At 39.9% G+C, this 23,597-nt stretch overlaps 2 protein-coding genes across 6 annotated transcripts in view; one reads left to right on the top strand and one right to left on the bottom strand.

Annotated features, from left to right (window-relative positions):
• The first annotated feature begins 527 nt into the window (after positions 1-527).
• Positions 528-15,148, top strand: PMPCB (peptidase, mitochondrial processing subunit beta). Its single transcript, XM_007083929.3, has 13 exons — positions 528-631; positions 1,587-1,727; positions 2,624-2,710; positions 3,042-3,171; positions 7,542-7,740; positions 8,114-8,193; positions 10,812-10,924; positions 12,149-12,292; positions 13,101-13,261; positions 13,915-14,000; positions 14,082-14,170; positions 14,331-14,406; positions 14,501-15,148. The coding sequence occupies exons 1-13, from the start codon at positions 533-535 to the stop codon at positions 14,563-14,565; spliced, it is 1,470 nt and encodes a 489-aa protein (XP_007083991.1). The 5' UTR covers positions 528-532; the 3' UTR covers positions 14,566-15,148.
• The window catches only part of DNAJC2 (DnaJ heat shock protein family (Hsp40) member C2), a 38,680-nt gene continuing 29,858 nt past the window's right edge, over positions 14,776-23,597 (bottom strand). For 4 of the 5 annotated variants that reach the window (XM_042964941.1, XM_015538244.2, XM_042964946.1 and 1 more), the window contains 9 exons: positions 23,239-23,360; positions 22,670-22,819; positions 20,074-20,162; positions 19,931-20,000; positions 18,298-18,482; positions 17,400-17,500; positions 17,177-17,284; positions 15,145-15,299; positions 14,776-14,903 (listed from right to left, as the gene is read on the bottom strand). In XM_042964941.1, coding sequence (XP_042820875.1) covers positions 14,829-14,903; positions 15,145-15,299; positions 17,177-17,284; positions 17,400-17,500; positions 18,298-18,482; positions 19,931-20,000; positions 20,074-20,162; positions 22,670-22,819; positions 23,239-23,360 — 1,055 coding nt within the window. In that variant the 3' untranslated portion in view covers positions 14,776-14,828. Of the gene's footprint in view, positions 14,904-15,144; positions 15,300-15,948; positions 16,051-17,176; positions 17,285-17,399; positions 17,501-18,297; positions 18,483-19,930; positions 20,001-20,073; positions 20,163-22,669; positions 22,820-23,238; positions 23,361-23,597 lie in introns of those variants that run through there. The other variant, XM_042964943.1, reaches the window with a different exon arrangement.

The following is a 23,597-nucleotide window of genomic DNA, read 5'->3' as shown; positions in this document are numbered from 1 at the left end:
AAATGGGTAAGGGCAGTAAGGAATCTACTCCTGAAATCAGTATTGCACTATATGCTAAGTAATTTAGATGTAAGTTAAAAAAAATAAAAAATAAAATTAAAAAAAAAAGCATAGAGAAAAAAAAAAAAGAGGGACTAAGGGTCAACAATGGCACATCCTTCCCTCCTCTCAGTACGCTGGTCTCTCCCAATAGATGCTTCCTTAAGGACAGTGAGTTCTGGATCCTATTCCACTTTATCCAATCAATTGCAGCCATCAATGGGATAATAGGTCTCACCAGGTTACCTTTAACGCCTCCACATTTGTGTCTCGCACTCCGTAGGCGATCTAAGTAACTGAGAATACAGGAAACTCCTACAGACTCCCTAATTCGTGTTATTAGGGGCTTACAGCTCAGCACAAACCCCAGCTCTGTTTCTTCCGTGACCGCTTCGAAGAGTGTCATTTCCATCTTGGCCACAAGGTGGAGCCCACCTACTTTGGGACATCAGGTCACGACCCCGGAAGCATATCCTCCCCGTCCCCAACCGAGATGGCGGCAGCGGCGGCCAGGGGGGTGCTGTTGCCTGCGGCCCGGCGGCGGCTTTGGGGTTTCACGGAGAGGCTTCTGGTTGGAGGCGCTGCCAGGAGGGTGAGCTTCTTTCCACTTATCTGGGTGTCGCTTGAGACACGGCCTTTGCCGCCGGACCCCGCGCGGCGGAGCTGAGTCACGGGCCCCCGGCCCAGCGGCGGAGTCTGCGCCCCACACCCCCACGGCGCGTGGGGAACCAGGGGCAGGGGATGCTGAATGCCCGCTGGGGATGAGCTGGCCTTGGTCACCCGCCGCGCGTGACCTGCTAGTGAACAGTGGGATGACACCGGTTGGCGCCTTTCCCGGCAGTTGCCCAGGAGTCGTAAAGAGTGCGTGTTGGTTACTAAAAGCACAGTGGTTGCAAATGGGGAGAAATTAAAAAGTGAGACGAGAGTTCTTTTTGTCTAAGGCCGAGTTTCATCCTCAGCTGTGCTTCCTGCGAACCCCGGAGTAGCCAAAGGAAAGTTTTGTCTGTGTATATATTTTTCTCATGATAACCTCTAGCTTTCTCCAAGGTATGTGGCAGGGACTTTAACGTGTGTTTAAAGGAAAAGAAAAATTGCCGACAGGAGAATGGTCCGTAGTCAACAAATCTTTCAACCACGGTAGATCTTGAGCATCTGCCCTTCTTCCTATCTTCTGTTTTTCTACCTTTTCCAAAGCTTATTGCTTTTCTTGAACAGTGAAAACCTAAATCTCATTCCTTTATAGTGTATACATATTTTTACAGTTTTCTCTCCCTTCATTGTCTCCCCCGTCCCGTTTCCTCTATAATGAATATTAAGCTTTTCTAGGAGAGGTACTGAAGTAAAAACAGTTTCTCTCTGTGTAATGATAATAACTGCTTGTTTTCCCTAAGGCGAAGGCATGTTTGCAGGCTTGTTGCTGGCTTTAGGAGAGTGGTTAAGGAAAGTTCCTAAGCCAAGCAAAGGGGTGGGTCTCATTGGAACAAAAGTTAAAATCAGAATAGTGATGTGTTTTGCTTCCTCTCTCCCACTCCTTCACCCCCAACCAGTCATTATATTTTGGAGGGAACAGATGGAGAAATACACAGGCTGCTACACAGGTTGTTCTGAATGTTCCTGAAACGCGAGTAACACGTTTGGACAACGGACTCAGAGTGGCCTCTGAAGACTCTGGGCTCTCAACATGCACAGTAAGTGATTCCAGCAACCACTGTTTAGTTGTTAGGCACTTAGGAAGGGGCAGGTGTTTATTTTAATCTAAGCTTTTTGTTGGATGGTGGTTGAAAAACAGGGGCAGTTCTTTGGCCTTGACAGGTGACTCTCATTTGTGAATCTTTCTTCCAGTGATACTTCCATACTGGATGCATATGTACTTTGTTTAAGGGTCTGCATCTGGTTCCTGCAGCCAGTTGTGTTGTTTGTTGTTAGTAGTGTTGATAATGAAAGAAGTACCTTCTCTAGGCTACTCTGTGCCAACTGTTTTTGCATATATTGTCTTATGTGATCTTTAATTTTTAAACTTTTTTTTTTAAAGTAATTGCTACATCCAACGTGGGGCTCAAACTTACAACCCCAAGATCAGTAGTCAGATGCTCCACTGACTGAGCCAGCCAGGTGTCCTCTATTTGATTTTTAAAATAGTTCTTTGTAGTAGGCACCAACACACCCTTTTTACAATTAAGGGTCAAGTTCAGAGAAGTTAAATGGTTTTGTTCAAGTTACACAGCTAATACATGACAGAGCCAGGATTTGAACCTAGATTTTTCTGACAGTCTCTGATGTTCTTCTATATATTATAGTTGTTAATTGGCTGTAGTAACAAGGGGCTAAAAATCTGGGTCCTCCATGAAACTGGCAAGTAGTATTTTAGCACTCACCGGTAGACTGATCATCAACATTTTTAAATCTCCTAGTTCTTAGGAATGTGTTGTCAATCCATTCAAGTCAAGAAAACTTTAGTGCTAAGACTGGAAAGCATTTGTTTAAAAAAAAAAAAAAAAGGGAAGGAGACTGCTCCCTCTATACCTCTGTCCCCCCAGAAGAAAGAAAGTGATGTTTTACTTAATTTTTTCTTGATTGTATTCAGGTTGGGCTCTGGATTGATGCCGGAAGTCGGTATGAAAATGAGAAGAATAATGGCACAGCTCACTTTTTGGAGCATATGGCTTTCAAGGTAAGTTGTAAGACTATAAAAAAGCATTTTCTTTAAGAGCCATTAGGCACAATATCTCATTCTAAGGGAAGGAGAACTACTTCAGTAGTATAGTATAATTTATTTATTTTAATCTTTTCTTCTTTCCAGAATAATTACCTGAAATACTGACAGTTGTTCTGTAGAGTTGATGTCAGGGTCATCTGAAAGTATACACCACTGATGCACTTTAGGAATCAGATTTGGTCCTTGCATGAAACTGACATGGCTTATGTCCTCATATTCATTGCCTGAAGTCCTTAGAATAGATGAGAGATAAAGGAAGGTATCATAATTTTCTTTTCTGTTTCAGGGCACCAAAAAGAGATCCCAGTTAGATCTGGAACTTGAGATTGAAAACATGGGTGCTCATCTCAACGCCTATACCTCCAGAGAGCAGACTGTATATTATGCCAAAGCATTCTCTAAAGATTTGCCAAGAGGTATTGTTATTATGTACACTGCAGATAGGTAATTTTCACAAGAGTTCAAAAATAACCTAGTACTGGTTTTATTATGTCTGTTGTGAAACCCCCAGAAATGTGAAAAAATGAATCAAACTCTATGTGGGGGAGGGGGGTACCTATTTTTTCCTCCAAATATGACAAATGATATCAAACAGTTGTAGGCTGCAAGACTTGTGCCAACCTGGCTTAGTCAGTTGAGTGTCTGACTTTTGCTTTTGGCTCAGGTCATGATCTCAGGGTTATGGGATTGAATCTCATATTGGGCTTCATGCTTGGTATGGAGCCCGCTTAGGATATTCATTCTCTCCCTCCCTCCCTCCCTCCCTCCCTCCCTCCCTCCCTCCCTCCCTCCCCTCCTCCTCCCCCCCTCCCCCTCTCTCTCCCCCTCCCCCTCTCTCTCCTCCTCCCCCTCCTCCTCTCCCTCCCCCTCCTCCTCTCCCTCCCCCTCCTCCTCTCCCTCCCCCTCCTCCTCTCCCTCCCCCTCCTCCTCTCCCTCCCCCTCCTCCTCTCCCTCCCCCTCCTCCTCTCCCTCCCCCTCCTCCTCTCCCTCCCCCTCCTCCTCTCCCTCCCCCTCCTCCTCTCTCCCCCCTCCCTCCCCCCTCCTTCTCCCCCCTCCTTCTCCCTCCCTCCCCCTCCCTCCCCCTCCCTCCCTCTCCCTCCCTCTCCCTCCCTCTCCCTCCCTCCCCCTCCCTCCCTCTGACAGTCTCTGATGTTCTGTATATTATAGTTGTTAATTGGCTGTAGTAACAAGGGGCTAAAAATCCCTCTCCCTCTACCTCACTCTATATCTTTCCCTCTTTTTTCCCCACTCCCCCTCTGTCCTTTCTTCTTGTGCTTTTTCTCTCAAAAAAAAAAAAAAAAAAGTTTTTTTCCAGAGCCATTCCTGTGTAGGGAAATATTTTTAGTTGTATCCAGTTTACTGCCTACTTTTTTCCCCTCTCACTTTATCACTGTGGACTACTGGGCCTTTTAAAATTTTTATTTATTTTTTTAAATGTTTATTTTTGAAGGGGAGAGTGAGAGTGGGGGAGGGGTAGAGAGAGAGGGAGACACAGAATCTGAAGCAGGCTCCAGGCTCTGAGCTGTCAGCACAGAGTCCAACATGGGGCTTGAACTCCTGAACCCTGAGATCATGACCTGAGCCAAAGCTGGACGCTTAACTGACTGAGCCACCCAGGCGTTCCTACTGGGCCTTTTTTTTTTTTTTTTAAACAAAACTCTCTTTACTGCGTTTGCACATTTTAGTTCTTCATCTTGGAGTATACTTCTTTGTTATTTTCCTTTCTATTAATTTTTTAAAAATTCAACTTAGAATTAAAAAACACCTAAGAAAACAGTTCGCACATTTCTCCTGGTTGCATCTGGCACCCACTGATGTGTTCTCTGTATCTGAACTTGTTCTGTTTTGTTTGGATTCCACATGCAGAAGATTTGTCTTTTTGTCTGAGGTATTTGTCTTTTTCTGTCTCACTTCATTTTGCATGATGCCCTGTAAGTCCATCCTTGTAGCAGCTGACAAGATTTCATTCTTTTTTTGTGGTTGAATAATAGTCCATTATAGAATATTCCATTCCACAGTTTCTTTATCCATTCTTCCACTGATGGACACAGAGGTTGTTTCCATATCTTGGCTATTATAAATAATATGCTGCAGTAAACATGGGGGTGCATATATCTTTCTGAGTTAGTGTTTTCATTTTCTTTGGATAAATACCTAGAAGTGGAATTGCTGGGTCTTCTAGTATCTTTTATTTTTAGTTTTTTTTAAGGAACCTCCATACTTCTACAAAGTAATTGCACCAATTTACAGTCCCACCAACAGTACACAAAGGTTTCCCTTTCTTCATATCCTTGTCAGTACTTGTTACTTTGTCTTTTTTGTTAATAGTGATTCTGATAGGTGTAAGGTGTTATCTCATTGTGGTTTTGATTGGCGTTTCCCTGATGATGAATGATGTTGAGCATCTTTTCTTGTGCTTTTTGGCCATCTGTCATCTTTGGAAAAATGTTTATTGATACCTTCCCATTTTGTTTTAAGTGTTGTTTTTTTTTTTCTTAAGTTTATTTTGAGAGCAAGAATGTGTGATTATGAGTAGGGGAGGGGCAGAGAGAGAGAATCCCAAGCTCAGGGCTCCAACTCATGAACCGTGGGATCATGACCTGAGCCGAAATCAAGAGTTGGACATTTAACCAACTGAACTACCCAGGTGCCCCTTGATTATACATCAATATAGGTGTATTACAGATTTTTTTTAAGTTTATTTATTTTGAGAGAGAGAATTGGAGCATGGCTAGGGGAGGGGGAGGGAGGGAGTGAGGGAGAGAGAGAGAGAGAGAGAGAGAGAGAATGAGAATGAGAATCCCAAGCAGTCTCTGTACCAGCAGCATGGAGCCTGACTCGGAGTTTGAACTCATGAACCCTGAAATCATAACCTGGGCCAAAACCAAGAGTCAGGTGATTTACGAACTGAGCCATCCAGGTGTCCCACTGTGTTACAAATTGAATACATGTATTGCAATACTAATACACATAATATATTAACAAAATTTTTTTTTAAATGTCTATTTTTGAGAGAGAGTGCGAATGAGTGTGAGTGGGGGAGGGGCAGAGAGAGAGAGAGGGAGACACAGAATCTGAAGCAGGCTCCAGGCTCTGAGCTGTCAGCACAGACGCTAATGCAGGTCTTGAACTAATGAACCGGGAGATTATGACCTGAGCCGAAGTCGGATGCTTAACTGACTGAGCCACCCAGGCGCCCGTTAATACACATAATATTAAATATACATTAAAAAGAAAGATTCTAATTAAACATAAACTCCAGGAAATATGAACTTCCACTTGAGCAAATACTGTCTAGACTACCAATCCCGTATTACAAGAGAGTCTTCACAGGGGATTCCTTATCCTTCTATCTGTCTTTGGCCTTTTCATCACCCGTCATGGCTTTGGTTCTTATGTGGACAGAGTTTTTTATTTGGTTTTATATTTTTTCCCTTTGGTCATGATCTCTGCAACCGGCTTGCTTTGGTCTAGCAATCTGTTTCAGCATGTTGGGCAATCTACTGGTAGTTCATTATAGGAGGTCATTGATACTCGAACATAATTGCTTTGGAGACAAGGCCCCTTAAAGCGAATCTAAACAAGGAACAAAAGTTTGCAGTAGAGTAAAAAAAAAAGAAACTAAAGACTATTCATGTTTTATATTTGTTAAAATTTAGATTGTGATTGCAACTATGAACTAGTTCTTTTTTTTTTTTTTTTTTTAAGTTTATTTACTATTGAGAGCACGTGAGAAGGGGAGGGTCGGAGACAGGGAAAGGGAGAGTCCCAAGTAGGCTCCCCACTGACACCACTGAACCAGATGTGGGGCTTGAACCTATAAACTTTGAGATCATGACCTGAGTTGAAACCAAGAATTGGACACTTGACCAACTGAACCACCCAGGTGCCCCTGTATGAATTCTTTTTTTTTTTAATTATTGCTATTTTTTTTAATGTTTATTTTTGAAAGAGAGCGTGAGCAGGGGAGGGGCAGAAAGAGAGGGAGACAAGAATATGAGGCAGGCTCCAGGTTGTGAGCTGTCAGCACAGAACCCGACAAGGGGCTCGAACTTATGAACCGCGAGATCATGACCTGAGCCGAAGTCGGACACTTAACCAACTGAGCCACCCAGGCACCCTGCCCCTGTACAAATAGGTTAGGTTTTTCCTTTTGGGAGAAGTGTGTAGTTTTATTTTATAGCATCATATAGCATCCTTGAGTTCACTTTGGGCTTTTTGCAAATTAGGGTCATTCTTATATAAATAATTTGAGGGCTTAATCACTTTTTCCCAAGGGTCACTTTTAATCCTTTGATAGCAATAGGTATCTTTTTTGGGATACCTATCCTTTTCTTCACATGTTAACTTTCCATCTCTGTTAGATTATGGCACGTACTGGCTTGTTTGTATAGCAGCATCATTGCTGTGGGGACTGGGGTAGCAAATATTTGGGCGCTGTGGATCCTCTGTACCTACCTAGATGTTTTTATACAGAAAATTTTCTACTTTTTAATATTTTCATACAGAACACTATACACTTGGGTCATGTTTGAAGTGGTAGAGTCATTACAAGTGTTGTGGAGACCTCAGATAAATTTAGGAATTTTCCCCAAGTTCTTTACCACAGGGGTTTATATTTTATATTTTTAATTTTAATGGGAGTAAATTTGTTTCTTCCTGGCTTAATCATTTAGTCAAAATTGAATGATGATGGTCAGTATCATGGTTTCTGATGCTAGTTTAATAGATCTTAATATTGAAAATTAAGACTCTTCGTGTTTATTCTTGTTTTATTTTTAATTAGCTGTAGAAATTCTTGCTGATATAATACAAAACAGTACATTGGGAGAAGCAGAGATTGAACGTGAACGTGGAGTCATCCTTAGGGAGATGCAGGAAGTTGAAACCAATTTACAGGAAGTTGTTTTTGATTATCTTCATGCCACAGCTTATCAAAATACTGCACTTGGACGGACTATTTTGGGTCCAACTGAAAACATCAAGTAGGTATAATTCTCAAGATTTTTTTGGAGAAAAAATGATGAGTTTTGAAAATTCAGAAATATTTCAAAACGTAATGTTTCCTCCCTGATAATCTGAATGAAATTGTAGTTAGCTACATTTTGGCCCCATCTAAACTCCCAGGTGCCTGGGCTCTTGGATAGTACTGAAATAACAAGTGACGGTATCGGCTCTTTGTTCTTGATACAGGAAAGTTGAAATTCTTCATCTTTTGTTGATACTTGTTGTCTGTATCCTATTTCTGACTGCATTTAACTTAGAGTATTTTTAAGGTCCAACTTAATTTCAGGTATATTATATAAAGACCTGTGCTTTTTAGTTTCCTTTTATATTGCTTTTCTTTCTCCATTACAGATCTATAAATCGTAAGGACTTGGTGGATTACATAACCACACATTATAAGGGGCCAAGAATAGTACTTGCTGCTGCTGGAGGTTAGTCGATTTACATTTCTGTAACTGAATGATGAATCACAAAATTCTACTCCTGAAACCAATACTACACTATATATATATATATATATATATATATATATATATATACACACACACACACACACACACACACACACACATACATACACACACACACATATGTTAACTAACTTGAATCTAAATAAAAAATAAGTAAATAAATTTCTGTAACTGTTTTAAACACAGTCATAGAATGATGCACTTACTAGTTTGATCCTGTTGGGAGAGGTCCTGGGGTTTTTTATTTAAAGAGCAAATTGTTGAGTGTGCTATTTAAAGGTAATGTGGAGCACTGGAAATAGACTTTCTTCTCTTCAGTAGAAGAGGAGGTTAAAAAAACCTATTAAAAAAACAGAAAAACTTACAGATATGAGTGTACACACATAACTTGCAAGGAAAGGGCACATGAGCGAACTGGGAGATAATGACATTTGAAAGATAGTGTACTAGAGTATGGGAATCTCTTGAGATTTTAAATTATTTCTTGAGAACCAACTTCATCCTCGGTCAGGCATGAATTGGATATGTTATGTTGTTCATTCTTTGACTTGTTCATTCAGTAGCTCTACTAATTACTGAGAAGGGGAACTGTGCAGGGAGCTGAGAGTGTTTAAAGGGAATCCAACTATGTGAGTGGCTTCAGGGCAAGGCTTCCTTGGGGATGTTTGAAGCCAGTGAATGAAAGAAAATTTACGTTAGATTCTGCTGGATTTCGTGGCAGTCTGAATTTAGGCAAACGGTACATTTTATTGGTTTCCAGTTTTGTTTTCACTTTGTCTTTTTAGGGCAAAACAAAGATAGATGGAGTTTTCTTTTGTGTAAATTTAATTTTTGTCTTGAGAAATGACAATAAATTAAAATTCTAGTTGCCCTAGTTAGACTTGTGAACTAATTACTTGGGAATGATGGAGAAAATGAAAATGAGGGTTAAATACTTTTAACAGTTTATTCATTAGGCTCTGAAGCTAAATCGCATTACCTTTGTAATAGCCGTCAGTGCACTCTGAAATTCTCTTGTGTAACTGTTTTTAAAATGGATGGTGCCGACTGGGGGTCCACATTTGAAACTGCCTCGGAACAGGAAGACTTAGGCCTCAATGACCACACTGGGAGGTCTCTGCCATGGTCGTTGGCACATGGACACAACAGGGTTTTTTTTGTTTTTTTTTTTTGTAATTCATAGGCTCATTTCAACCTTGCTGAAGTAGAGTTAATGGCTTGTCCTGTATTAATTAGTATTTTGTCTTTTTAGTACATAAGTTATGATGAGCGTTACAAACAATGGCATCTTAAAATCAATGAAAAATACCAGACCTAGCTTCATTAAAAAATTTACTGGCTCCCCTGCCTTCTGTATGAGGAGAAGTAAAGGTGTGGGAGCAGGAGCTATCTGGAATGTCTAATCAGGAGGGCAGTAGGTGAAGTTAATAAAGCAGTGGAAGTTGGTGTTACCAGGTGCTGAGAACTGTGTGCGTGTTCATGGTTTTTCACTCTCTGGTTGTCATTCTTGGACCACCAGGGTTTCCCGTTGTTTTGTTAGTGTCTGGATTGGTATCCGAGGTGGCTCTTCTAGACAGTGCTTCTGAAAACACATGGTCTTGTTTTATACCACAGATTTGTTTGGAAAATAATGGGTGCAAGTTGTGCTTTTACATTCTAAAGGAATGTTTCATATAAATAACATGACAGTATTTGTAAAAGCACTTGCACATGTCTAAGTTTGTTTCCTAAGTTTATCCTTGTGTTTAAGAATCCTTCATTGAATCTGTTTGGGTCATGAGTTTGGATTAGTAACGTGTTTTGTTTTTTTTTTTTTTTTTTTTTTTTTTTGAGCGAGGTAGAGGATCCAGGTGAGTGAGGGGCGGAGAGAGAAGAGGGAAAGAGAGAATCCCATGATGGGGAGGGGGGGACAGAGAGAGAGAGAGAGAAGCAGCGTTCATCTGAGGTGGGGCTCAAACCCACCACCTGTGAGATTATGATCTGAGCCGAAGTCAGATGCTTAACCAACTGAGCCACCCAGGTGCCCCTAGAATCTAAGTAATCCTTAAGTTTTGGATGGCCAGCAGTGAATATTTGGATAGCTCTGGATTTATTCAGAAATTTAGATGAAATTCTTTTGAATTTTGACTGCTGCATTCTGATAGCAGAGCTCAGAGAACAAAGCATATTTATGTACCCAGCCTTCTTTAAATTAGAGCTCATGTTTATATTCTTTTCTACTTTACAAAAATTATTGAAAAGGGGACTTTTTGCTAGTTTGCATTCTAGGACCGTGAGTAACTTAATGTAACAGGATTTTATATAGAATGTATTTTCCAGCTGTTTTCTTATCCTCAGCTGTGAATTTGTTGGTATGTTAATTGTTCTACAGACTGAGAAAGCTGTGCAACCCCAAGCCTGTAACAGCAGGGCAAGTGTGCTGTCAGCTCACTCTGAAGTGGCTTTCAGTGAGTGCGAGTAGATCTTGTGTAGCTTTGATCACATGATACCACCTTGAGCTTATTTTAAAGTTTGGCAGTTATTGGTCTGCTGTAGATTGTACTGCTACTAGATCTATGAAATATTTTCCTTCAATTTAGGAGTTTCCCATGATGAACTGCTTGAGTTAGCCAAGTTTCATTTTGGTGACTCTTTGTCCACACACAAAGGAGAAATACCAGCTCTGCCTCCCTGCAAATTCACAGGAAGTGAGGTAGGGCAAGCCTCCTTAGCTAGTATTTAGCCCTTTGGGTTTCTTGGGTTGTATTTATGAATGAGTATACAAAATGTGCTTATTTTTAACAGGAGTAAAATGGAAGAAACCAGAGGCTTAAATTGAAACATAGAAAAAGGGAAAGGGATGGATTCATTTGCTTATATTCCATATTATTTAACCACTTACTTTCCTAATAAGGAAACAAGGTTTTGAGGGGAATGTGATAATTTGGTCTTTTTGTGCTTTTTCTTTGACACTGTGCCCAGTTATGTATTGTGAGCTATAAAAGTGTTTCTATTTTTAAAACTCCCCAAATTTTGATTTTCACATCAGGTTTATTCTTCATTAAGTTCTGCCCACAGTACACTTCTGGGAGTAGCTGTTAGAGCCAGAACTTGCAGAGAATCAGCTACTTGTCAGCTGTAGCCATAAATCTCGTTCGGAGGCCTAGTTTGCCACATTAGGGATGGTGCTCGAAGGAAATCTATCAAAAGTGGTCTGATGTTGGCAAATGCATAGAACTATAGCATTGGTAGGACAAAAATAAGCTTTGTGTCCCTGTTAGAAAATAGACCGTTGTGTCACGATTAGAAATTAGAATGTTCCTGATTTCTGCCAGTGAAATAATGCAGTCCTTTTTGACCAGGTAACCATCTGGTGGCTATGTATGTGGGGTTTTTTTGTTTGTTTTAAGTGTTTGAGAGCAAACATAAACATGTGGGGTGGGGGTGTGGGCAGAGAGGAGAGAGAGAGAATGCAGAATGCACAAACTGAGATCATCACCTGAGTCAAAGTCAAGAGTCAGACACTCAACTGACTAAGCCACCCAGGTGCCCCTGTAGTATTTCAACTGCAGATCTTTTGGTGAAGTTTTCTTTCTAGAACTCAAGAAATTTTTCTGGATTAGACTGTTCAATGTAATGAGGCATGATGTGTTTCTTTCCTGTTAAGCCTGTTACACAGTGGCAGTCTTTTTTTTTTTCCCCCAAGTTTATTTTGAGAAAGAGAGGGTGTAATTATAATTAGGGCAGGGGCAGAGAGGGGGAGGGAATCCCAAGCAGGCTCCGCACTGTCAGCACAGAGCCTGACGTGGGGCTCAATCTCCCAAACTGAGATCATGACCTAGGCTGAAACCAAGAGTCGAACGCTTAAATGACTGAGGCATCCAGGCGCCCCTATACACAGGCAGTCTTCACTAGAGTTGTGCTTTGTTTTAACTAGATTCGAGTGAGGGATGACAAGATGCCTTTGGCACATCTTGCAATAGCTGTTGAGGCTGTTGGTTGGGCACATCCAGATACAATATGTCTCATGGTTGCAAACACACTGATTGGCAACTGGGATCGCTCTTTTGGAGGAGGAATGGTAAGTGATTTTATGAATAATTTTCCATAATAAATGTCAAGGCAGAACTCTGTCTTGTGAATGGACTTTTAAAATACAGACTGATCCTGGAGTGCATCCTGGGCTGGGAAAGATTTTTGTGTGTGCCCTAAGTATATAAGTCGGATAATTAGCAAAATTTGAAGGAGGATAGAATTCACTAATAGTACCATTATTAGTGCTAATATTCTAGTTTTAATAATTGTTTTGATGTTAATCTCCTTGGGTTTTAGAAGTGTACACAAAACATCACATCTCTCAAACAGTTGAAAAAATATGTTAAAGAGAAGGATAAAGCAAACATGGTAAAATAACAGTTGTTAGAGAATTTGGGTAAAGGAATTCCTCATACTGTTTTTGTACCTTTTCTGTCTGAAATTACTTCAAAATATAAAGTATGTTTGTACTCAAAGATTTCAACAAAATATACTTCATATAAACATCGTAGGCTTCACATGCAATAGAATTTGAAATCTTTAAGCATACACAGCAAGGAGCCCTACAAATTGGGTTGGTAACGGGAATGAATTATTTTAGAATTGGTGCAGCTGCTATGTTAATTACAAGGATTCATTGCTTTTACATTGTGAATTTCTCTGGGGGTACACTGGGCTGGTGAGAGAAGTATTGTTCTTAGTCTCATTGAATTTTAACTTCATAGTGAGATGCTGCTAGATAAAACAGACACAGCCTCTCAGGGCATTCACTATTTGCCACAGAACTCATTTTGCTTTCTGGTAACTTGGGCACGTATACCTACAGTTCTCTTGGACAATTTTTTTCGTTACAGAATCTATCTAGTAAGCTGGCCCAGCTCACCTGTCACGGCAACCTCTGTCACAGCTTCCAGTCTTTCAACACGTCCTACACAGATACAGGATTATGGGGCATCTATATGGTTTGTGAACCGGCCACCATTGCAGATATGCTACATGTTGTTCAGAAAGAATGGTGAGAAAATAAATCTTGTTTAGAATTCACACTGTTTTTAAGTTTACGTATTTATTTTGAGAGAGTGAGAGCGAGCAGGGGAGAGGCAGAAAGAGGGAAAGAATCAAAGCAGGCTCCGCATCAATGTCAGCACAGAGCCCAACACAGGGCTGTCTCACAAACCATGAGATCATGACCTGTGCTGAAATCAAGAGTTGGACACGTGACCAACTAGGGCACCCAGGCATCCCTAGAATTCATGTTTTTACACTGTTGACTAGTTTTGATGGTGATACTAGCATTTAGTCAAGAGAAGACTAAATAGGGGCGCCTGGGTGGCTCAGTTGGTTAAGCGTCCGACTCTGTGAGTTCGAGCCCCGCGTTGGGCTCTGCGCTGATGGCTCAGAGCCTGGAGCCTGCTTCGGATTCTGTGTCTCCCTCTCTCTACCCATCCCCTGCTCACGCTGTCTCAAAAATAAATAAACATTTAAAAAAAAAAGTTAAAAAAAAGCATCAGTATTATTTTAGGTTTTGTGTAGCTATTGGGATCATTAATAACTTTTCACTAAGTTGAAATCCTAATTATGTGTATGTTGTGGAATAATACATATAGTGTCTTTAAGTCATTAACTCAAGTCATTTTCAAACTACTTGACATTTTGATTTGGTTTTAGGATGCGACTCTGCACAAGTGTAACAGAAAGCGAAGTTGCACGAGCCAAAAATCTTCTGAAAACAAACATGTTGTTGCAACTTGATGGTAAGAATAAAGACCTAAGTTCTATTTTCATATGGTTGATCAATATTCCAGTACCTACGTGTTTCCTCCTCTTGTAAACAGGTTCCACTCCAATCTGTGAAGATATTGGCAGGCAAATGTTATGCTATAACAGAAGAATTCCCATCCCTGAGCTTGAAGCAAGAATTGATGTAAGTAGTGTTTAGACACTGTGAGGCTTGTACAAAAGTTCCTTGTGACAAAGCTGAAAATAGGTGTCCTAAATTCCTGCTTTAGTTCTAAAAAGTTCCAGGTACAGGATGTGTCTTTACTATGAAAAGCTCCCAATGCTAGTTATCTTCTCTATTTCAGGCTGTAAATGCAGAGATAATCCAAGAAGTGTGCACCAAATATATTTATGATAAGAGTCCAGCTCTTGCTGCTGTTGGTAAGCCTGGCTCCTTTTCTTTGAAGTACAGGCTGCCTAATGGCTAAGTACTTGTCTTTTATTCAGTTTTAACTGTTTGTCTTCTAATCCTTAGGTCCCATTGAGCAACTGCCAGAGTTTAACCAGATTCGCAGTAACATGTGCTGGCTTCATGATTAAAATGCTCCTAATCAACGTATTTCGACCATATATATTTATAAAGCTAACAGATCTGCAAGTTTTGAGCTACCAGTCCCTCGAGAAAAAAAATATACTTGAAAATTTGACTGAAATACTGCATCAGACTTTGAAAGGCTGTAAGACCACCACAGCGAATGGCAGATAGCACACTTTGAAATTATCACTTGAAATAGAATTTTAAGAATGAAAATTTGTACAATATTTTCAGTTTTATTATAAAAATGCACACACAACAAAGATTGTCATTTCTTGGCTCTACTTGCATTCAGCACTTGCTCTTGGGCAGCTTTCTTTGCTTTTACCATCTCGACGAGTTCCTAGGAAGGGAGAAAGGTGTCAGAATTTGCATACTTTTCTGGTGTTTAGTTTGGCAGAAGTATGTAAAACATTGAAATTGGGTAAATCTGTATAATGATTACCACTGAAAAGGCTGATTTTACCAACCGCCAGAGTTGGAAAGCTTTCTTGTAATACTGACCCTCACAACTACTGTGGTGGTGACATCACACACACACAAATAAATGGTAACGGAATTTATAAACTCTAAATATCTACTACCTTATATCGCTTCATGCAGTCCTTCTTTGTCCTGCCAGGCACTGCTTCTGCTATTTTCTCCCATCTTTCAGGTGTATTTACTGGGTACGTTTTCAAAGCCTGCTCCAGAAGTTTCTGTTCTTCTGTTGTCCAAGGGGTAAAATCTGTGCATGGACCTGTTTAAGAAAAATTTTTATTTGATAAATCATCCTGATAGAAAATTCTGTTGCAACACCTTTCCAGATAAATCTTTTGGTGCACAGGTATCTTGGTAAGTGGCCATTCAGATCTGTGGTAATTTTGAACAGATTTTTAGAGATGACACACATAAAAGCCTCTCAAGTATTAAATAAGAGAAAAAAACTCGGAGATATAGCTCACATCCCCAAAAATCTCTCGAGGCTTTTTTTTTTTTTAAGTAAATCAGAAATACCTATTATAATGCTGATCTCTTCCAACCTAATAATCTTACCAGACTGGTTCAAAAACACAAGTGTAAATGATAAATCATAAGGAAGCTGCCTGACAGTTAAACTTTTAGGCCGATGAGACCCTGAAAAACATTTTCAGTTTACACTGGAAGAAAGAGCCTAGGAAAATTAAGCCAAGTGCCCAAAGTTTCAGTGTAGAGGCAAGGTGACATTAGATTCTGTGTTCCAGTGTGGCATTTTCAACACATTTCTTGCAGAACCAATGCTAATAAGAACCTCTACTAAACTAACCCCTTTATGCTTGACAAGACCTCTCAACATGTATCAGAAACAAATATAGGTCTATCTAAGATTGTAAGTATTACACATCCCATTTGTAGGAAAATGTTAAATAGTTAAAAACCTGGATGTAGTCCGCTTTCAAATTCCAGGGAAGCCCTCAGTGGAATTTCCTTTCATTGGTCTGAAGCCCACATTTAACACCATGGATTTCTCTCTTGGAAAAAAGATGGAGGGCATAAAAGGAGGAGAATAAACCCCTTTAGAAGTGCCTTCCAAGTGTTTTGTAACTTGCTTTTGTTACTTAAAAGAGCCTAAATAATGCCCGGCCTAGACCCCCCCCCCAAAAAAATCACCTCTGATTTTTATAACACAGTGTGATAAGCCTCTTCTAGTATTTTCAAACTGAAATTTTGGGATAATATACCAGATTAATAAAAGTGGGACTCTTAGAGGACAGAGGTAGGTTATCACATTGAGTTATCAGTTAATCCCAAAACATGCATTTGGAACTGATCCGGAAAGCATATTCAAGATTAGTGGCTCAAAAATGCACGAAGTGAAATAGAACTTTTTCCAACTTTGTCAGCCACTCACCGTAAGAAAACAAGTCACATCCCAAATGTATATACATGAACAAAAGTTTCACAACTTTGTTTACACTTATGTAAGAGGTGTAATGCTCTCTGATATTTTCTATTCATGACCCACTTAGGGGGTCACAATTTGGAGTCTGAAACACTGGTCCAGGTTAATCAAATTAGGTAGAACACCTAAGACAATGTCAGCACCCTAATATGTTTTAATATTTTGAAATAATTTCAGAAGAACAAAGAATCCCTGTATATGCCACCCAGATTCCCCAAATGTAAACATTTTTACCATGCCTGCATTTTCTCTGTGTATCTCAGACATAATTTATTCTGAACCACGTAAGTTGCAGACATGATGCCCCTTTACTTCTTAGCTTTTTCCTTACAAACAAGGACATTTTCTGTCATAATTATAGTGTATTTTCCCCAATCAGGAAATTAACCTTGATAAAATACTATTACCTAGTCCATAGAGCGTATTCAAATTTCAGCTGTCCCCACATCCTTTAATACTGCTTTGTAAAATCTGGTAAACAAAAGAAACCCAGCTCCTTCCCTAATGGCCTCTGAAACAGAAGAACTGTAATTTTCAGTTATATGAATGTCCTGAAAATGCTTGCTGTCCATCTTCTAGTCTGCTAAACATTTTATTTTCTAATTATTCTGAACACAGACCCCTACATTTTGTCTGTCTTCACATAGTGTAGGTACAGGGCTAGCAGTTTCTACTTAAAGAAAAACAAAATTTACCTTCAAACCGTTCCGAAGGTGTTGCGTTGTCTGCTTGAGGCACCACTCCATGTTCTTTTTTAAATTTATCAAATGCCTTTTTGTTTATGTCATCTTTTTGATGAGGGTCTGAGAAATGAAAAAAACTTATTGCAGGTCATCTTCATTCAGTCATTAAATTGCACAGATTTTTGAAAAATGCATTTGAGGTAGCAAACATATTGATTTTGCAAAACTAACTCACCAAGTTTCTGAAGACTCTTTGCTTTGCCAATAACATCTTTGGCGGTTCTCTTGACTCCAGAAGAAGAATGGATGTTCATGTAATTAGCAATAACCTCCCATCTAGAGACACCAATGTAATAAATTTAAGAGGGAAAAACCCCCAAATAAAAGCCAGAATGATCCCTAGGTTTGTAATGTATACAAGTTAGCTATAATATCTACAGAATTCACTCTAAATTGGTAGTCTCCTTACTATTACCTGGATTACACCTTTTGCTTTTCGTATGTTTAAACCAACTGTATATAATCTTGGCTTCAAGTCTGTAGAAAACCTTACAGATTCTGTGTACAAACCAAGAGAAAATCACACATTTGTGTATACTGCCATTTGGACGTGTAAAGAGAGAAATCATTCTTTGCCAACAGCTTTAGTTTCCTCAACTATAGAAAGGAGGCTGGATCTATAAGTCTTCTTTTGAGTTCTAAACTCAGACTCTGCAGTAAGTTCTGGTTTGAGGTGGGAAGCCAGAAAGAAGGATTAAGGCTATAAGAGAAAACTTCAGAATGCAAAAACCTAGTCCCTAGTACTAGCCACAATGGAATAAGCCAACATGAGAGTCACGGTTTATGTCTCACGATCTTTAAGTTCTTGAAAAATTGGTGAAGCGTCCACTGTATGGCATCCATACATGTATGTGAGTTGGTGTGAACTGAAAAAAACCGGCAGGTTCAAAATACACCCTGCTTTTCACACTTTCTACTGTGGCACAAAATTTAGACTCCAGCATTCCCTGGAAGTTTCTGCTCTAACCAGTGCTCTCTGGGTGCTTGTCTGCATTCTCCCCAGGCCCTAGTATACATGCTCAAGACAAGTCCCTAGTATACATGCTCAAGACAAGTTTCATTAAAACCAGTACCTTGAATTTGTTCCAGCAGGGAAGAGGTTCACAGCTTTAATTAGTAATTGCAAATCATCTTCTGACCAGTTTTTACTGCCATTTCCACTCCCACCAGTTGATTTCTCTGCATTCTTAGACGCTTGTCGCATTCGAGCCTCAGCTTCCTCTTTCTCTTTTCTGATTTGCTCATTTATTTCTTCTATCTACACAAATATCATAGGTAAGTCAAAGACTTAAAGCATCTAGCTACTCTCCCTGCAATTCTCACATCTCACTATCCTGACAATGACCGACGACACCTCCCGAGCCAACCCCAAAACCAGCCATCAGCTTTTCATTTTGGCTTTGCCTCACTCCGGCTTCTGGGCTGCAGAGCTCTGCTTGAGGAGTCAAGAACCAAGCACAGCCTGCCCTGCCCTGTATTCATACTGTGTGACTTCTGTTTGCTTTGGACACTACTTGTCGAGTCTATGGACACTGGGTTATTTCACCCACAAGCCATTTCACACCTCTCTTCAAGCTCATCCCCACTCTTTTCAGAAGAGAATATCCTTTATTTTCTACAAGAAGGTAAAGGCATAGAAAGTGGCCTGTGTTATCTTCAAGTTCCACCCTTAACAACGTTCCTTCCAGTCTACCTTTAGACATGCACAGACAAAAAAGAAAACCTTTAACGTGGCCTTCTTGCTCTGTTAACGGCTCTCTTGGGGTCGGTCATCTGTAACTCATTTCCCTCCTTCCACCCCTTAGAACCATTCACCCCAGTGCCAGCGATTCCAGTGACTCCCATCATCCCTCACAGTCCCAAGTCCTTCTGGCGCCAGTCCTGTAACTAGTCACACTTACGTGGCACATCCTGCCTACAAACGCCAGACTAATACTATGTTAACTCTTTGCTACTCAGACCTCTGCAGTAATGGAAATCAGGCATCATGGTATTACAAACCTGCTTAATTTGGCTCTACTTTTTCTAACCATCTCCCATGTCTCTCCCATGTGATATGGTTTTTCATGTGTTCCTCTGACCTTCATCTTCACCCTGTCCATCTTCCAAGCCTGGCTCAAACCCTTCACTGAACCTTCCCTGACCACTCTGCCCTGTACTGGGCACTTCCTATTTAACCTACAGCACCTACTGCAGATCCTCCATCTTTTGGTCCTCAGGCCTTTTTTCCTCAGTGTAGTTTCCTGAACTCCTTTGTGGCAGCAACAGCATTAAGCATTTCTCCAAACTACTTAGGCATAGTGCTGTATATTGTAGGTACTAATACTTACTGCATTAAATTGGATTTCTGGGCCTGTTTCCTCATCTGTACCATAAAAGGTATACACTAGACAGAACAAACCTCTCTTTTGGTTCTAAATGTTAATGTCCTACAAAAATGCTCAAGGAATAGTCAAACAATTATTAACGTGCTAGATACACAACTCAAGCACTATACATGGTAACAACTATACAGACAAAGTCCAATTTAAAATAACAAAAGCGCTTACTAGAAGTAACACATACTGAGGGACACAAAGAGAAAAATGAGATTCTTTGCCTTTATTAGTAACTTCTATGTAAGGTGGGGAAATCCTGAGGTGAAAGCAATATTGTAAGCAGAACTAAACGCTAAATACAAGTAGAAGTGACGCGTTCTTCTATTACCTGTTTTTCCAGAGCAGCCTTTCCTACTTCTTTTGTAGATGATGTGAGTGTTTCATTCAAGCACTGTAAGCTAAAGGAAAAAAAGGGATGAAACTTTATCCAAAGCCCAAGAAAAGACTGCAACAGCCCTCCTATGGTTATACCTTGCTAGTTCAAGCCGATCACAAAGTTTTTCCACTTCTTCCATCATTTTAACCCGCTCTGCCTCATTGTCAGAGAAGTGATTCCAGGTCTAGAAGCACAAACACAAACATTTTCATCTTTTATCTACTGACACTGAACGATATGTCCATAAACACAATAAGCAGAGCATTAAGTTCTCAAGAGATACCTCAAGTGAACGTATGGCCTTCTGAACATTAACAACCACACTCCCAGGGCTCTCCCCTGACCAGCTAGCAGTAAAAATGCTTTTACCAAGACGATGGAGAAGCAAAACAGAAAAAAGGTGATGGTGTGGAAGATCTCTGGATGTTATAAAAGAAGGATTCCTCAGAACCACCTACGAATCAAATTCTGTATGAGTACTCAATGTTCTCTTTGTTAGGCTGCCTATTCTATCTTCTGTGTGCTCAACTGTAACGTTTGCTAGACATTTTAAATGTGAAATTAAAAAGATAATGTAATGTGTTAAGGAACAGGAGATATTAGAAAAATTATGATTAAGGATTATGCCCAATGTCTCCCATTCCTTACTTCTCCTTGCTTCCTTAATGCACGCAGTCTGGCTCTCACTAAGGTCCCAATGCTTTTACTGCTGACCCTTCCCTAGCATCCAAAAAGCACTACAGATTTTCTTCCTACCTGTCTGCATCACTCCTCGGGCTCTTCTTCCTCTTTCAGTACCTAAATTTGGGTGTTTGCATCCCCCACCCTCCTCCCTCTCAGCCCTCTCTCTGGGTGATCTACTCACACGGCTCCTAGTGCCACTGAGATAGAGAAGACCGTGATCCCAGAACTCCAGACTTGTACACCCAACCACCCACTCAGAATTTCCATTTGAGCATCTCAGTGCGCTCAACATGCCCTAAACTGAAGTCAACTGGCAGAGGTGGAAAGGGCTATAAACTGAACTCTTCATTTCCTTTCAGCTTTTCCTCCTTTATTTTCTGTTTCATTGAATTATACCAGCATCCACCCAGGGTTCCATGCAAGACACTGGAACACATGTAAATACTCCTGTACTAACACTACCTCCCTCCAGCACACAATCAGTATCACCTAGGCAGCAGCCTGTCCTGCCTCCCAAATACTGGCTCATTTCATTCACCTTATTCTATTCCCACCCTCTCTGAAAGGCACAATATTCTCACCTGGATTATAGCAAAAGACTCCCAACTGTTTCTGCCTCAAGCCTTCCCTCAGCATCCTGACCGAAACCAACTCAGGAGCAGATACGAACTAGCAAGACACAGAACATCCTTCAAGACCTGGCTCCTTACCTCTTCGGTGGCCTTTGCTTCATTAAACCGCACTTCATGGATCTCTGCTTTCTCTCAATGCTCCCTGACCTCTCTCATCTCTGACCCCATACACATACTACTTCACCTGGATGAATCCTACTAGATCCAGAAAACCTCCCTTGACTACCTGTTTTTTGGTCCTTCCTCATCCTAGTAAGATAAAGTGTTTGAAATGCCTGTTCCCTTGTCATTCTCCACCATTAACCAGATTTCTGGAAGGCGAGGACTGTATGATCATTAGATCTACATCAATTATGACTGCTTGCACATAGTAAGCACTCACCAGATATATGATGAATGAATACATGAACTCCTGGAAAGGAGCAATAAAAACAAAGTCATGTAACGCCAGAACTTTTACCCTCGTTTATGCATCATCTCGAAGAACTATTCAAGCTTTCTATTTTCTAATTGGCCTCTTTAAATTTTTTACTGATTTCTCATTATATGCCAAATATGCTACATACTGCATGGGAATGTTCTCATTTAAACATCATAACACTATTACTAGGTACCAATTCAGCTAATGTGTAGGTGAGGAAACTAAGGCACAAAGGGGCTGACGTAACCTCCTGAGGGCCCATAGATAGTAAGTGTTAAGTGAAGAATGACTTCAAAGCTAGGCAGCTTGCTCTCAGCCCATACCCTTTACTACCATGATACACTGCATCCTTCTCAAAACAATTTTCTTGGTGAAATCCGAGGAAAACATTTCATTTTTTTCTATTTAGACTTTCCTCTCACCAACCAGAAGCCTGAAAAGACCACCTGTGTTTGTATTCTGGTTAAACCTTTTTCACAGCCTGCTGACAGGTCAGAGTAATTTCAATTATGTTATCAACTGAAGATTCAGAATGGCATATATTAAAATATATGGGGACCTGTTACAGACACAATAGGAGACATACACTAAAGCCTTTGAAATGGTCTTATTTGGATCCTAATTTGAATAAACCAACTATACAAAGACATTGTTGGGATAACCAAAAATATATGAATATGGACTATTAGAATATCAAACAAGTCTTTTGGGGGTTTGAAAACAGCATGATGGCTATGTTAAAAAAAAAAAGCCTTGATCACAGTTGCACGTGAAATTAAAAAAAAAAACATGAATTTAAAAGCATTTTAAGGATTTAAGAGATGTTTAAATGAGATAAAATGTGTACACCAGTTTAATTATATTTACATAATATAAAAAAGAAATATTCTTAAGTTTAATTAGCAATTGGATTTACTTGTTATCTAGTGTTGGTTCAATCACAGTCTGACGCACCTTGCATGAGTTTCGAAGTTTTTGCCTTTCCTTCTTAATGGCTTTTTTCTGGATATCTTTTTCCTTCTTTGCCAATAATGCTTGTTGTCTAACTTCCTCCTCTTCTTTCTCTTTAGCTAACCGAGCAGCTTCCAATTCAGCTTGTCTTTGCTTTAATGGAAAATAAAATTATTTTAATAAGAAAATTAGGATTTCTAAATGTCTGTAACCTTGTTTTACAAATTCAATCTTTTAATAAATTAGGAAAAAATGTGACATGTCAACTTATTGAAGATGGAAGGTTAAACTGAGAAAAGCAGCTGGTAAAGTTCTTTCTACATTTATTAAAAATATAAAATAGAAACATTAGAAATAAGCATAGTATTAAAGGAATGTATACAACATGTTTTTGCTTAGTAAGAATTTGCTGGTAAAGAATATCCCTGTAATTATCAATGGTACCAACTTACCAAGATTTACGCACAGTCGCACCTAATTCTCTACGTCAAGATTATAGTTTTTAAAAGAGATCTGAAGATTAAAGATTTTATGAACAATTTGAAGTCTAGCTTCATCAAATGTCACCTTACTTTTTCTTTAGCTTCTTGCTCCTTCCGTTTTGCTTCTGCTTTTGCTTTCTTTTCTGCTTCTTTCTTGGCTTTTTCTTCTTCCTTAAATTTTTTTATCCTTGGATCACAGCTATATGCATTGTCTACCAGAAAAAAAAGTTAATTTTTTCAATTTCTAATTCAATTTCTAACATTTAACTAAAGATCCTTTTAAATTAATTGACTGATTTTGGGAGAGTGCACACCTGTGAGCAGGGAACAGGGTCAGAGGGAAAGAGAGACTCTTAAGCAGGCTTCATGCTCAGCACGGAGTGTGACACAGGGCTTGATCCACGACCCTGGATCATGACCTGACCCAGAATCAACTGACTGAACCACCC

Source organism: Panthera tigris, chromosome A2, assembly GCF_018350195.1.
Source record: "Panthera tigris isolate Pti1 chromosome A2, P.tigris_Pti1_mat1.1, whole genome shotgun sequence".
NCBI lineage: Eukaryota > Metazoa > Chordata > Mammalia > Carnivora > Felidae > Panthera > Panthera tigris.
This window is presented reverse-complemented; position numbering and strand designations above follow the sequence as displayed.